Source organism: Chenopodium album, chromosome 12 (genome assembly GCF_948465745.1).
Source record: "Chenopodium album chromosome 12, dcCheAlbu1.1, whole genome shotgun sequence".
Classification (NCBI taxonomy): Eukaryota; Viridiplantae; Streptophyta; class Magnoliopsida; order Caryophyllales; family Amaranthaceae; genus Chenopodium; species Chenopodium album.
The window spans coordinates 32,956,766-32,973,228 of NC_137845.1; the positions used below are offsets into that span (position 1 = coordinate 32,956,766).

The 16,463-nt window shown below is 38.6% G+C and overlaps 1 protein-coding gene and 1 long non-coding RNA gene across 4 annotated transcripts; one reads left to right on the top strand and one right to left on the bottom strand.

Moving 5' to 3' along the window:
- Positions 1-321: 321 nt before the first annotated feature.
- Positions 322-2,932, bottom strand: LOC145570487 (uncharacterized). Of its 3 annotated transcripts, XR_014096477.1 has the most exons (5): positions 2,739-2,916; positions 1,912-1,937; positions 1,782-1,831; positions 723-799; positions 322-631 (listed from the first exon to the last, which is right to left on the bottom strand). It is a non-coding gene; the product is annotated as an uncharacterized LOC145570487 (long non-coding RNA). The 3 variants fall into 3 exon arrangements; XR_014096476.1 differs by having other exon boundaries at positions 1,782-2,237; positions 2,739-2,932; XR_014096475.1 differs by having other exon boundaries at positions 1,782-2,903.
- A 3,644-nt stretch (positions 2,933-6,576) lies between these two features.
- On the top strand, positions 6,577-9,945 carry LOC145571116 (uncharacterized). Its single transcript, XM_081630199.1, has 6 exons — positions 6,577-6,943; positions 7,039-7,973; positions 8,171-8,344; positions 8,574-8,683; positions 9,661-9,756; positions 9,879-9,945. The coding sequence occupies exons 1-6, from the start codon at positions 6,577-6,579 to the stop codon at positions 9,943-9,945; spliced, it is 1,749 nt and encodes a 582-aa protein (XP_081486325.1).
- The last annotated feature ends 6,518 nt before the right edge of the window (positions 9,946-16,463 follow it).

A 16,463-nucleotide genomic window follows, 5' to 3' on the forward strand; every position in this document is an offset into this window, starting at 1 on the left:
TCGTAACTGGCTAATGTTAGTTACTAATAATGTATTATTCGTAACCGGCTTAACTTAACATCAGTTACAAATAGTCTATTTTCTAAGTTAGAGAGTATACTACTCGTAACTAGCGATAAGCTACGCCGGTTACAAATAGAGTACTATTTGTAACTGGCATAGCCTAACGCCAGTTACAAATATTGTTTTTTTAAAAAAAAAATAAATAAATAAATAAAATGGAGGCGGTAGCAAATTCCTCTACTGCTGCCACCCATACACGATATTTTTTTTAATGTGAAGACCATAAGTTATTAATAAACTTATATAAAATACAATAAGTATCGATCTAATTAATATATATAAGCCCAAATTTAAGCGACATCTACATATACATCATCAACTCTACAAGAATATTGAATTGATGTACTTATAAATTACAAACATGTCTCTCACAAATCACAATAAATAATACTCTATAACTAAAAAACCTAGTTAGTTAAATGATACATTGGTCAACCTTTTTGACGGTTTTGTCTCTATCTACTTCACAAATTTGACTGTTCTACACGAAAAATCAGAGCTGGTCGGAAACTTGCTAGAAGACATGCACCAGCTCGATCAACTAGAGCTCGATTATACATTTCACATCCTGAAAATGAGAATTTACCAATTATAGAAATGAACTAATTGAAAGATCGGCAGTGACTATTATATTGATAAGATAATCCTCGATGAGTTACCTATAGAACCTTGCTCATTATCCTCTGATTTCACTCAATTTGTTATCATTGAAAGTTAACTATCCATCCAAGTGCACCTTAAGAAAGGCAGAGAAAAAAAAAACACAAGTTAGAAGTTGAAAAGAAAATAGATAAACTAAAATTACTATAAACCACCAAGTTTCAAATACGAAATATAAAAGAACTTCCTAAAAGAAAAGAGTGATCAGATATGATGTGCAATGAACTAAACAGAATCGAGTAATTATTTATAAAATTACTGAAACAAAACAATTGAGAATGTCTTTTAGAGTTCTTCCTCTCTTAGCCCCGTTAATCCTTTAAATGTCTTTGTAGAACAAGTTTGATGTGTGTTGCTAATAATGTAGAACTAAAAATAACTAATTAGAGTTGCACAACGTAAAATAACTAGCAATAATTAGAGTTACATAACTAAAAATAACTAATAGTCCATATACATAATTTAACTAACTTTACCTGAAGTGCTAAAGTTACTAATGAATAAACATTATACGAAAAATTTGTTCATATCAACTAAAAATATATAAACAGAATCTAGGCTTAATTAGTAAAGCTTTTGATTTATATAGGACGTAAAATACATCACCATACTACTACCAAAAAACATGCAATATATAAAACCATCTTATATGTATTGCTAATGAAAATTACATGCACAATGAGACAACAATAAGGACAAAGGCTTCGTGAGCCTAAACCAAAAATTAAAATCAACAAAAGCAGATAAGCACATTAACCAAAATTTTAAGACAACTCAAAAACATTATATAATCTTGAAGCCGTAAGTAACTTGAGAGGCATGATTTACTACTGACAACCTATAGATAAAAGTCTCAAAACTTAAATAAAATGCTAAATTCAGGATTTTCTTAACAAGCATCTTATAAGCTTTGTACTTGGAAGTAATATTGTACACATATAACCTCACATCAACATACTTCGTACGAAGTATAAGCCTCACAAAGGAAACTTGAATTATGATTAAAATGCAATTAATTAAGCTAAGTTCAACAAGAAAAAAATAGAATCAAAACTTACTTCTAGAGTTGAAATATTTCCTACTTGATAATGTATCATCAAAACCTAACCTACCATAAGAAAATGAGATTGAAATAAAATAAAATAAAATAAAAAGCAAGAAACAAAGAGAAGAAGAGGAGAGAGAAACCTTTTTAGTGAAAGTGATGACAAGACCTTCACGAAACAGAACATTAGGCAATCTTTGTCATTAGTGAGGGGTTAGAATTGAAAAAAAAAAACACGAACAATTCAAGCAATTACGATCAAATTTGACACAATCAAAGAAAAAAATTATAAAACATATTTCTACATTGCATATCATAAGCTGGAAACAAGATCAAATTCAGTATTTTACAACATTGCAACATCAAAATTGAGAAATTAACATGGCAACAAAATGATAATAAACTGAAATTAATAAACTGAATTAAGAAACAAAAACGTACGGAATTATTCAGCTGGCGGCAATTGATGCTGAAGATAATATATTGGCAGGATTTTGCAAAAAATGTTAAATCATTGACAAACGAAGAATTGATAAAGTAAAACGAAGAGAATACGCTGGATTTGGCTACATAGGAAGTTGATTGGTTGAGAAACCTTCTCGTGAACTCTTATAAAAACCCCAAAGTGAATCAAAGTAATAACATCAATACACCAAAAACTTATACAAATCAGGATTTTTTTTTCTTTTAATAAGAACCCAAAATCGGGAAATCAGAATTCGAAAAAAGGGGTAAAAAAAAACAGAATTGCAAAGTAGGAAGAAAAAATCAATCAAATAGAGGAAGAAATCGCAATTAATTGATGAAATTAGGGTTGGAGTGAAAGAGCAGATTCAAAACCCCAAAACTTCAATTAAATTAAATTAACAAACAAAAGAAAAAACCCTAGAATTCTTTTTAGTCATTTTTATCAAATAATCACTTATAATTAATTAAAAATACATAAATTGGGTGGAGATCGACAGCATACCATGACGATATTCTTGAAGATGAATGAGTTTTGGAGAAGCTTTAGAGGAGTTTTGGAGGAGCTTTAGAGCAGTTTTAGAGGAGAGAGAAACATTGAGGCTAGGTTCATGTGAAAAAATGGAGAAAAAGAATATTAGTGAAGCAAAAGGAACTAACAAATAAGGAACCACAGAAATACGAGAGCGAGCATTTTGAGTCGTGTGTGCTACTGGGCTACATTAGTAACTAACCTTTAAAAAGCCCGTTATGATTAATAAGGTCAATAAAATTTGACTTATTATTTGCAACCGATCTTTTTTATGCCCCTTACTGATAGTTGGTCTGTCTATCACTAACCTACTATTTATAACTTACCTTGGTTATGCCAGTTACTAATACTAATTTATTTGTAACCCGCATAATCTATGTCAGTTACTAATACGCTAGTTGTAACTAACATAATTTATGTCAGTTATTAATAGGACGTTACAAATAGCATTTTTTCTACTAGTATTAATGAGTTTAAAGCCCTCAATTTAATGTTGTAATTTATTATGCACACTACCTTTTAATTATTGAGTTAGGGTTTAATTACCCATAAAAAAAAGGTTTTATTGATTTAAATATGATTTCCTAGTCTAAAAGTGATGTTTTATATTAAATAAGTATGCTGGAATTTTATTAAAGTAAGAAAAAAAAAAAAAAAAAAAAAATTAAGTCTTTTTGAAAGGATTTAAAGTACCCACTTAAAGAAAAGTTTTAAGGGCTTGTATGTCATTAAATTGGGTTGATTAGTAAGGTTTAAAGAGTAATATAGTGCTGGAAATTTGTGAGAATAGTGGATTAATTATAGTTATGCATTTTTATTTGTAGGAAGCTTCGAGCTAGGTGATTTTTAGCAAGTGTGGCCGATTTTAGGCAATAATTAAGGTACTTATGTGCGTAGGATATATTAATTATGCGTAGTACCATGTTAGGAAATTATATTAGTATCAACTATGAGATTGGTATCATGTTAAGTTGTTATTGTGATACTTAGAATGGTTGATTGATTATTCATGTCTTATATGTAAGCATGTGAATATGTTGAAATCATTAATATGAGCTTGATACAAGTTGAAAGAGATTGAATCATGTTATATTATTTATTATTTATTATTAAGAAGGCATGAAATTAATAAGCAAGACTTATGTATGTTTAAAAGAGCTAAAGTTATATTTATTGAGCATGATTCATGATTTTATTCTCACCCATTTATTATTGGAGTTGGGTCAAGAAAGTTTATTTATTTGTTTACTCGCCCACATAAGTTGAGGACGAGTCAAGAAGTTAGTTTATTACTCACTCACATAAGTTGAGATTGAGTCATGCAAGTTATTAGTGCATTATAAGCACCAAGGTAGTAATCGTGAAATTTTGTGCACAAAACTAGGGAAGGAACCTAATTAAAATAAATTGTATGTGCTCACTAATTTATTCAAGAATGAATTGGAAGTATGTATTGAATGTTGTTATGTTTATTCTTGATTGAATGGTTAGAGTCCATCACAAGTTAAATTGGTAAATCACGTAAAGTGTAAGAGCATACGCTCAAAACTCTTGGAACGTATATACCTTGAGTATGAACATATGGGGGGAGTTATGGGGTTTTATATTTAACCATACCTTCTATAGGGGTATATGACGCTGTACTTTCTTTTATTATTATTATGCACTGGAATTCCGTCACAAGGTGACACTAGTTGGTACTCGCTTGGTTAGCTCCCAAGTAAGGGGTCCCTTATTATTAAGAGATAGTTAAGGCAAGGAAACTCATTCGATGCGTTATCCAAAACTATTTATTAATAAATTAAAGTAGAGTCATGAGTCAAAGGTAAGTTGACTTATGTTGAATGGCGAGCATGTATTTATTTATTTATTATTTATTAATTAATTAATTTATTATTGTCTATTGCTAGGATATTTATGTTAGTGTGATTATTCCTATTGGTGCATATGTACTCAGCTTTTGCTGATTCGTACTTTGTTGTTTGTGTTTGACTTTTCTTTGTATTGGCCCTACTATGACCCATTTTATATGGCGAGTAGTGTGGTTGAAATAAAGAGAAGTACAGGTAGAAGGAGCATATCAAGCATGATGGGATTGAGCGAAAAGGGTTATATGTTTATTTTTTATTATTTATTACATTGGATTATTTATGTAATTGTTGACACTAACGTTAATTATTGTTTTGATATTTTAGTTTGGTTTTTAAGGGCTTTTAATGGTTCCAAGTTAATGATTTAGTGTAAGTTGATTTTAAAGTTTAAGTTTGATTTTATTAAACTTTATTTTATTTAATTTTTAGAAAATTAATTTTTCGTTGTGTAACTTTGAAAATAACCTTAGCCATCATCACGGTGGCGGTAATACTTTGGTTATTTCCTAAAATGAGTTTTATTTGGAGTAAGAAGGTATTTTAAAAGAAGTGAAATTCCGGGTATTACAAACTACTCTGAATAAGACTCACTTAGCTCCAATTGATAAAATTTTGGAAAATTTTAGGATATCTGGAACTTCATTCAATCCAGCTTTGATTGATGAAGTGGATGAGCTGGTTACTCCAGTGCCCGGAACAGTTCATCCATCTGTTGGACTCATATGCCGAAGTGATGCTAAGACCATTGCTTCAACTCATGGGCTCAATTTTGGCTCAATTTTGCATGATTCCAATCGAACATTAACTAAGGTTGCTGAGACCATTGGATCCTAGTCTCGATACTGCTTCTTTACCTAATCCGAGTGATTCCATACCAAATGTTGATGTTCTTGAACAACCTGAAGGTGTGGTAGCTCCTAATTCAAGGTGGGATGCCCTATTCCGGGGGAAACTTGCTGCAAAAGGGTCTGCTCTGTCCTATGTAGCTCCTGTTCTCAAGGAAGGTAAGCCTGTTGCTAAATTAGTTTATGCTGATTTGCTTGAGGGTAATAAGAAGTGGTGCAATGTTGTTATATTCTATGTTGTGGGGTATTATCCTACATTTGCTGCAGTTCATAGGTTTATAGCTCAGAATTGGAGTGATATTGAAAAGTCAGAGATCTTGATGCATGATGATGGTTATTTTATCATCAATTTACATTCTACTGCTAATGTGAATACTGTTTTATGCTCTGGACCCCACATGTTCTATGGAAAACCTACAATTGTTAAGCCTTGGAGTGAGAAGTTTGATTTCCACTTTGAGGTGCTTAGAACATCCTTTATGGGTAAAGTTCCCAAACTTACCTCTGAACTGCTGGGGTACTGATACCTTAAGCAAAATTGGCAGCCTGTTAGAAGTGCCTATTTGTGCAGATGAATGCACTTCTAGACAGCTTAGGGTGTCTTATGCTAGGATTCTTATTGAGGTTGATGTGACTAAAGCTTTGCCTAATTCAGTTTGGATTAAGAGTCCAGCTGGTGATACTATTAAGCTCAAGGTTCAGTTTGAATGGAAACCACCATTTTGCAAGAAATGTGACAAGGCTGGCCATGATTGTTCCATTCATAAGGCTCCTCATAAACAAACTGCTCCTCCATAGAAAGAGGTAACTAAGGCACAGAAGCAAGTCTAGGTTCCAAAGACCCAGGCTAGTGTTCCTCAGGCAAATGTGATACAGAAAAATGCTATTAAACCTGCTGAGCCACCTCTGTCTACTCCTGCTCAAGATCACTTGGTTAACTCTGATGATGGGTGGAGATTGGTGGGAAAAAAACTAAATCTCAGAACATTAGGCAAACTCAGCAAGTTGTTACTAGGGTCAATGCATATATGTCTTGATGGCTGATGAGATGGCTGCTAATCCTATTGGGAGTGATGGTAATCCCTCTCTAGTGCCATGATTATTACAACCTGGAACATTAGGGGTCTTAATGATCCCAATAAAGTGACTGATGTGAAGCAGTTACTCAGAGATCACTCTATTGATGTTATGGCTATTTTAGAAACTAAAGTCAAACTGCATAAGTTTGATACTATGAAAAAGAAGTTTGGTAGGCATTGGGAATGGATTTGCAACCACTCTTTCTCTCTCAAAGGTAGGATTTGGGTTGGCTGGAAACCAGATGCTATGTCTCTTGATATAATTGTTGTTACTGAGCAATTCATTCATACTATTGTCACTACTAAGGATCTGCAGCATCAGATTGCTTGTACCTTTGTTTATGGGCTTCATTCTATTCAGCATAGATCTTCTATGAGGACTGGTATTAAAGGTTAAGTAATATTCAATTACCCTAGCTTTGTATTGGTGACTTTAATTCTGTCTTGTCTACTAAGGATAGATTCAATGGGAATCCAGTTACTGATTATGAGGTTAAGGATTTCCAGGATTTTATTCATGACTTGGAGCTGGTTGAAATCAAGAGTAAAGACTCATTTTACTCTTGGAATAATAAAGGTCATGGTATGGATAGGACTACTTCTAGGATTAGTAGGGGTATAGTGAATGAGGCTTGGATACTGGTTTTTGGTCAAACTGAGGTTGTTTACCTTCCTCCTTCTCTCTCTGATCATTGTCCTGTTCTGGTGGATGTTACTCCTTCTGTTGCTAGGAAAGGCAGACCTTTTCGATTTTTGAATTGTCTTACTTCTCATAAGGATTTTCAAGAGGTTGTGTCCTCTCATTGGAATGTTCCTATTTCAGGTAATTCTATGTTGCAAGTTTGGAAGAAACTAAAATCTATCAAAATTGGTCTTAAAAGCTTGAACACTAAGAATTTTGCTAAGATAACAGATAGATTAGAAGAAGCTAGATTATCTCTGGCTGAGACTCAGGCTCAGTTAGCTGATGATATTATTAATGTGTCTCTCCAAACTCAAGAAGCTGCTGGGATTGAGAAAGTGAAGTATTGGATGGATACTTATGAAAGTATCCTGAAACAAAAATTAAGAGTGGACTGGATCAAGCTTGGGGACTCTAATTCTCACTATTTCTTCTCTATTCTTAAGCAAAGACAGAATAGGAATAGAATTAATTCCATATACACTAGTGATGATGTTTTGCTTAAGGATCCTGCCTTGGTTCAAGCTGAAATTCTTAGCTTTTATCAAACTCTTCTGGGTTCTGCTGCCAGTACTTTACCAGCTGTTGATATTGCTGTTGTTAGGGCTGGGAAACAGCTGTCTTTTGATGATATTGATATTCTTTCTACTCCTGTCTCTCACTCTAAAATTGATCATGCTTTGGCTGGTATTGGAGATGATAAAGCCCCTGGCATAAATGGGTTCAATGTTGTATTTTTTAAACAGGCCTAGAATCATATAAAATCTAATGTCTATAAAGTTGTTTTGGAATTCTTTGAGACTGGTGTGTTAGAGAAATCCCGGAGTTGTACTATTATTACCCTAGTTCCAAAGGTTCAGAACCCCTCATATGTGAAGGAATATAGGCTTATGCCTGTTGTACTCTAGTCTATAAATTGATCTCTAAGGTCATTACTGCTAGACTGGCAAGGGTTGTAGGGTCTCTTATGAATGAAGCTCGGGCTGGGTTTATTCCTGGCAAACACATAGGTGATAACATCTTCCTTGCTACAGAGTTGATCAAAGGCTATTCTCACAAGTTTATCACTCCTAGGTGTATGCTGAAAATAGACCTTAGGAAGGCATATGACTCTGTTGAATGGGGTTTTCTTTAGGTTTTGCTTGGTGAGTTGGGATTTCCTAACAAGGTCATAAGCTGGATTATGGGATGCATAACTTCAGTCTCTTACTCAGTTATGATCAATGGTTACCCTGCTACTCCTTTTCAAGCAACAAAAGGGTTAAGACAAGGTGATCCTATGTCTCCCTTTCTCTTTGCTTTGTGTATGGAGTTTGTCAAGATGTCTGCAGGATATGACTAAGAATCCAGATTTTAATTTTCATCCTAGGTGTGAGAAGCTTGGGATTACTCATTTAATGTTTGCAGATGATTTGTTGCTTTTTGCCAAGGCTGATCTAGGGTCTGTTAAGTTGCTTTTTCAGGCTTTTCAGAAATTTTCTTAGGCTTCTGGGTTATCTACAAACCTGGATAAAAGTGATGCCTATTTTGGAGGTATCTTGGAGCAGGAGAAGTCTGATCTGCTATAGGTTCTTGGAATGGTAATGGTTCCCTGCCTTTCGGATATTTGGGCGTGCCCCTCTCTTCTAAAAAGCTTACTGTCTCTGAGTGTAGACCTTTGGTTGAAAGGGTTACTTGTAGAATTGACACTTGGGCTGCCAAACATCTGTCTTATGTTGTTAGGTTCCAGCTGGTCAAGAGTGTTCTCTTTGGTATTCAAGCTTATTAGGCTCAGATTTTTATTCTACCAAAGAAAATTATAAGGGAAATGGAGTCCAGGTTTAGATGCTTTTTGTGGACTGGGAGGAGTAACCCCACTAGGAAAGCCTTGGTTACTTAGAAATCTTTATGCTTGCCTAAGTCTTGTGGGGGCTAGAACATTGCTTCATTGGAAGAATGGAATAAGGCAGCTATTGCTAAGGTTCTATGGGACCTTGCTAGCAAATCTGACAACTTATGGGTAAAATGGGTTCACATTTATTATTTTGCAGGTAAGGATCTGTGGACTGCTCCTATTCCTAAGAAAGCTTCTTAGATTTTAAAGAAGATTCTTGCCTCTAGAGATATTGTGAATGATATTGGTGATGGGATAGTGTCATTGTCAATGGGAAAATGCAAATTAAGAAGTTGTACAGCATTAAGCCCTAGGGGCCCAAGGTTCCTTGGAAGAGAATTATTTGCAACAATCAAGCCTCCCCAAAGAGCATATTTGTAACTTGGCTTGCAATTTTAGACAGACTAGTTAATAAGGATAGACTTCTATCTTGGCAGATTTCTTGTGATCCTTGTTGTTTTTTCTGTGCTGATCAGAAAGAAACAGCTGAGCATTTATTTTTTGAATGCAGTTACTCAAAGGGAATCTGGTCTTTAATGTTGCAGATCCTGGGTTTCACTAGACATGTGCTTGGTTTTTCTAATGAGCAACAGTGGATTGCCAGATATTGCAGGAAGACTGATGCAAGAAGCAGAATTTTTGTTATGTGTTTCTTTTAAACTATTTACAACATTTGGCTTAAGAGAAATGCCTTGATGTTCACTGGAAATTGTAAATCAATTTGCGATTTGATTAGGGATATTACTTTCATTGTTGCTTGCAGATGTAATAGTACTGATAGGTATTTGCTACATTCTGCTAAGGCTGTGTTGTCTGGTCCTGGTTCCTAGTACCCTTCCTAGAAGGTGCCTAGGTTCCTAAGTCCAATAGGTGTTCCTGGTTCTACCCAGAACCCTTCCTAGAAGGTGGCTGTGCTGAGCTTGGAACTAGTTTTGGAGGTTGTTTAGCCTGTTTAGGCTTGTGGTGTTTAGTGTTTGTTGCAAAATAGCTTTTGTAGGTTGTAACTTGTTCCTTTTGGTAATAAAATCTCTATTTACCAACAAAAAAAAATTAAAAAAAAAATATTACGTGGTGGCTGTTCGTTTGTGATGGTTATTTAGTGGGTGGTGCACTGGTGGGGTAACAAGTTAGAAAGTGTTTACAGAAAGTAAAAGTGGAATATGGTACATTTTATATGGGAGCATGTAGGTAACACGAGTATCATGTTAAAATACGGGCGTTATCCAATAAATATCGTACGTGGTTTAGCAATTCACTTTAAAAAAGACATTCATATAATACACTAGATGAAGCCCGTGCGATGCACGATTTGTTTGAATTTTTTTAATTAACATATATATGTGTGTGTGTGTGTGTGCGCGCGCGCTAAAATTTGTTATATATTTAGATAAAATTCCTAATATCAAAAGATAATATTTTATATTTTTAATTAATTTAAACTGAGAAATCTCATTTGCCAATTTTGCTTACGTGTCATTTAAATTATTTAATTATAAAAGAAATTAATAAACTCATATTTAATTGGCTACCACTAAAATTTATTATCCTACATAGCGCGCTGAAAAATTTAAATCCTACGTGGCTCTCTAAAGACTCGAGAAAAAACTCCCCTTTATATATATACTAGTTTTCTGCCCCGTGCGATGTCCGGGTTATTTATTGAGTTTTAAGATAAATTTATAATCTATATGTCAAATTTTAAAATATATCATTTTTACAAAATTAGTTAGGAATTGATGTGCTTTTCTGACGATTTGTTATCTAATAGGCATGCAATGACTAATAATAATGTTGGTGAAAATATTCGATTTAATACACTAAAAAAAATAAATAAAAATAAATAAAAAAAAAACTAGTAAACAAAATAAATGTTCAAAGCACCCCGGATTGACCCGAACCCAGAACTTTGGGCAAAGATTGAACATTTCTTGACTCGTAACCTGAAGTGACCCAACCTGATGATTCATGACCCAACCCTAATTGACAGGTCTCGACTTTATTAGATTGTGAAGTATATAATTTTTAACCGATTAGTATATATTATAAATGGATGTTTTACGCTTTGAACTACTTCTTTCGCTCCAAAAAATATTATGATATAAAAAAAAAATTTATATGATAATTGATTTAGGTATTTATACCCCGCCAAGTGGCCCGATGAGCATGTGACACGTGTCACTCTAAGAGGCGTCCAAATGGACTCCCCAGATTCTGACACGTGTCATACAGATATGGCACTTGGGAAATGGCGGCCTTCAAGGCCCAAATCCCAATGTAGCCGCAAAACGGCGCTGCCCTAATTCCTAGGTCAACAAACCCTAGGAAATGGCACACTTTTCTAGGACCCTATAAATAGGGAGATTCCCCCAATAATTGAAAGAGGGATCTTACTCATTACATCATTTATTGCTCTCGAAAACAGAGAAAACCTGATCTCGGAATCGAAGAAGATACTTACTTTCCGCACATTTAACTCTGAATCCGTACTAACTTAATCTTCAGAGGCGGACCTCCGACCATCCGGAGCTTCGTTCACTTTGCAGGTACAGGCGCCCTTGTCGGACCCAGTCTTCGAGCCATAACTCTCCCAAGGGACATAAAATCACTCGAAACATTTGGCGTCGTCTATGGAGAGAGTACCTCAGAGATGGTTTCACAAGAACCTGTACCGCCTCCAGAAAAAAACCGGCCTATGGTTGAAGCAGAGGTCCATTCGGACCATGACTCTGGTGACGACGGAGACATCGAAACCTATGTGGCCCATGATGGGTCATTCATCTCTAGACGCATTCGTCACAAGGACAGACGGGAGCGAAATGCTGACCAGGCGGGTACAAGTAAGCCCCCTAGGTAGACGAGCAAGCCCCCTAGGCGGCCGTCTGATCCTACTCAGGCGGCAGGATCAACCCCAGTCACCCGAGATGAGCTCGTGAAATTCATGAGCAGTTTCAAGGGTGAAATCAAAGACTTAATCACCAAGAGGACGGCTGCTCCTATGAAGGAACAGTTGGCCAAAAAACCAGACCAGGATGAGAAGCAGAAGTCAGTCAGGGAGCGTCAGCCGACTCCTTACCCTGTTTCGAAGGAGAAGGCTCGGCCCCGGATCGACCTCTCCAGACTCTGTTTCCCAAAAATGGCAAAAGAAAGGCCATCCAACATGTGCAGCCGGACGGTAGCAAAAAGACCTTCTCTGCTGCTCGACACTACATTGAGCAAAAGAAGAACCAGCAGCTGTCTGAGTCGGCGTCCACGTCGACTTATCCAGATAGCTTCAAGAATACCTTAGTGAGAAATTCTCAATCTGTACATGGGACTCCGTCAAGCGGCCCCTCCGTCCATTCGGGTCCCCATGTAATCAACTCGACACAGTATATGGCCCAGCCATTATACAGGCCACCTGCTTTGCCTTACATCTAGCCTGCCCTCTTTGGAGGACATGCGGCATACCATTATCAGCCTATGGACTGGCAGCTTCGGCTACAAAACCTTGGAGAACAACCCTCTGCGTTCTCTAGGGAGATAGCTGAGGCTGAACAACCGACCAAGGTTAAAAATGTGTTGGTAGGGACCTATGATGGTACGTCCAACCCAGAAGACCACCTTCTAGCATACACCCACCTCATGTACTTACAGGGGTTGGATGATGTCGCATGGTGTCGCTGCTTCCCAGCTACCCTGAAGGACATAGCCCAACAGTGGTTCGGTAATCTGCCGGCTGGTTGCATCAACAGCTTCAAGACGCTTGCGTTCTTGTTTGCTTCCAACTTCTTTATGAACATCCCTACAAAGAAAACAAGTCTCGACCTGAGCAATGTGCAGCAGGGAGATAGAGAAGGGTTGCGCTCCTACGTCAGGCGGTTCAATATGGTGAGAATCCAGATTCAAGGGCTGTTTGACGAGGTAGCCTATACAGACTTCTTCAAAGGTCTGAAGGACGGGTCGATTTTCAAGTTCGACCTCGTCCGTAAGAAAATCTTCACCCTCCAAGGAGCCCTGATGGAGGCGGAAGCCTATATACAGGCGACCGAACTCTGCTCCTCAAATAAGCAATCGGACTCCAAAAAGTCTGACAGGCACAAAGAGATTCGGCCTGCTTAGTCGTCTCTAAAACCTGAAGAGAGCAAAAAGAAAAAAGAGATCTAGGCGGTTGATAACTCCGATCAGCTGGCCCAGAAGAAGAAAAAAAAGTGGAAACCGTACGTTCCAAGGTACGAGTTCCACAAGGACAGTTACTCCATCCTCATGGAGATAAAGGATCGACTGACCCTTGAGAAGTCGACTCCAATGAAAGGTTCCGCTGAAAATTAGAACAAAAACAAGCACTGCCATTACCATGAGGATGTCGGCCATGACACCAACGACTACTTCAGCCTCAAGCGGACACTTGATCGTCTGGCCAACAAAGGGGTGCTGAAATCCTATGTGAAGTCCAAAGTGACTTCCAAATTGAATCTGAGGCAGTCCAGCAAAAAGACTCCCCAGCCAACTGGTAGTTCCGAAACCGATGTGGAGCCGGTCTACACTATAGCAGGCGGATTCGCCGGAGGTGGCCCGACCATGCGGGGCACCAAGGACCATCTCAGAAAGATGGTTCATTCTTTTGAAGAGGGACAGGCAGCTGGCACATCCGCCTTCCCCGAAGTCATCATCACCAAGAAGGACAAGGGCAAAGTCCGTCGGCCGCATGATGACCCTGTGGTCATAGAATGCAAAGTGGCCAACCAAAAAGTTGGCTGCATCTTGATTGACACAGGAAGGTCCTCTGACATCATCAGCCGCAAATGCCTATCCAACCTCAAATATAGGCCGAATAGCATGCATGATATCTCCCATCCACTTGTTGGATTTAGGGGAGGAGTTGTGCACCCAGTCGAACGGATAGATCTACCTATCCGGGTGGGAGAGAAGGGTAACGGTCGGCACATGACCATCTAGTTTCTGTTGGTCGAAGAGCTGACCTCCTATAATCTCATCCTTGGCCGACCCACTTTTAACGAGTGCAAGGCCGTCATCATCCCTTCTCTCATGCTGGTCAAGTATGAGAGGGGTGATGGAACAATTGGCTCCCTGAACGGGGACCAGAAGACGGCTCGAGAATGCTATCTCTCGGACGTCAAACCTGCGACTGCTTCAACCGGCCAGGGAAAAGAGCCAATAGACCTTGATGAAATCAAGGATAATCATCTGGCTCACCAGCCGCCAAGAAAAGAATAACTGACCAGCTGATGGTGGTCAAAAAAGAAAAGCAATAGCAATCACTGACGGGGGAACGGTCAGATGACCTCCGTCCCCAGCCGGCTGGTGAGCACATTGATATTCCTCTGGATGACAGTCGTCTAGAGCGAACTATTAAGGTGGGGACGGTTGCTTTTGCAAAGATGGGTGCAGACTTGCACCATTTACTGAAAGAATTCAAAGACAATTTTGCCTTTGAAGTGGAGGAGATGCCAGGTATCAGCCCGGTCTTGCTGTCCACAAACTCGCCGTGGATCCAAAGAAGAAGCCCATTCGGCAAAAGAAAATAAATCACGGTAAGGAAAGAAGTCAGGCGGCAGCCGCCGAAGTAAAAAAGTTGTTAGATGCTGGGTTCATTCGGCAATGTAACTTCCCTGACTGGGTTGCGAATGTTGTGCTTGTAAAGAAGCCGAATGGTACCTGGCGCATGTGCGTTGACTACACTGACTTGAACAGAGAATGTCCAAAGGATAGTTATCCACTTCCAAAGATCGACAGTCTGGTCGACTCTACAGCCGGACATGCCCTGATGAGTTTTATGGATGCCTACTCAGGCTTCCACCAGATTCCCTTGTGGAGAAAAGATCAAGAGAAGACGACATTTGTCACTGATCAGGGGTTATTCTGTTATACGGTGATGCCGTTTGGTTTGAAGAATGCGCCGGCTACTTTCCAACAGATGATTAATACGATCTTCATTAATCAGATTAGGAGGAATGTGGAGGCATATATTGATGACATGATAGTCAAATACAAGTAGCAGGCGGATCACCTTGTTGACCTCCGAGAAACATTCGCCACACTCAGGCGGCACAAGGTCATGCTCAATCCTAAGAAGTGTGTCTTTGGTGTTGAGTTTGGGAAGTTTCTCGGATTCCTGATTGATCAAAGGGGGATAGAGGCCAACCCTGAAAAAATACAGGAGATCATTAACATGCAGTCGCCCCGCACTGTCAAAGAAGTACAAAAGTTAACAGGTTGTCTGGCTTCCCTGGGGAGATTCCTCAGCCGGTCAGGTGACAAGTGTCTTTACTTCTTCCAGGCGCTCAGGAAAAAGACTATGTTTGAATGGGGGGATGACGCTGAGGCGACCTTCCAAAAATTGAAGCAACACCTGCACTCTTTGCCAAGGCTGGTCAGCCCTCTGCCTAAAGAGACGCTCTACATGTACCTGGCTATCTCAGATCATGCCCTCAGTGCCGTTCTCCTTACTGAAAGAGACGGCACCCAGCTCCTGGTCTATTTCATTAGCCACGTTCTCAGGAACGCAGAACTTCAGTACCCCATGGTTGAAAAATTTGGCCTCGCTCTTTACATGGCTGTCAAGAAGTTAAAGCCTTACTTCTTGGCACATCCGGTAGTGGTCTACACTGACCAGCCGATCAAGCGGCCAATGACAACCCTAGAATCATCAGGTCGAATGCTCAAATGGGCTATTGAGTTACAGGGACTAGAAATCACTTTCGAACCAAGGAAGGCAATAAAGGGACAGGCATTCGCCGACTTTATTGTCAAAATGGCAAGGCTGACTGCGCCGGATAATACTGATCAGGTTTGGAAAGTGTATGTGGACAGAAGCTCCACTATGAACGGCTGTGGTGCAGGAGTTATATATCAGTCCCCTAAAGGGGATAAGTACGAGCATGCACTACGGTTCAAGTTCCAGGCCTCAAATAATGAGGCCGAATATGAAACCCTACTAGCCGGCATCTGCATGTGCAAGGCGGCAGGGGCAACTAAGATTGACACCTGCTCTGACTCCTAGTTGGTAGTGAGCCAATACCATGGTGATTATGAAGCCACCCATCCGGCTATGATCAAATACTTGCAAGCGGTCAAAGCTGAGGCCAGGACACTTGAAGAATTCAATCTGAGTCAAGTGCCTCAGTCCGAAAACAATTAGGCGGATGCTCTGTCTAAGCTAGCATCATCCGCCTCATGCGACATACCTCGATTAGTCTTTTGGGAAGTAATGGAAAAGCGAAGCATTGAAGAAAATCCCATTGGAGTACTTGACCGAAATTCTACTTGGATGGACAGTATCCGAGCATATTTGCTAGACGGCACACTACCGGATTCAACTCCAGAAGCAGCCGCACTGAAAAAACATGTG

What these genes read in the sequence shown, in the direction of transcription:
- LOC145571116 (XM_081630199.1), top strand. Translation starts at nt 6,577, where the DNA reads ATGATTATTACAACCTGGAACATTAGGGGTCTTAATGATCCCAATAAA. An exon ending in GCATAAATGGGTTCAATGTT is followed by an intron (nt 7,974 to 8,170) that starts GTATTTTTTAAA and finishes TTGATCTCTAAG; the next exon opens with GTCATTACTGCTAGACTGGC. An exon ending in ATGCAAGAAGCAGAATTTTT is followed by an intron (nt 9,757 to 9,878) that starts GTTATGTGTTTC and finishes TGTTGCTTGCAG; the next exon opens with ATGTAATAGTACTGATAGGT.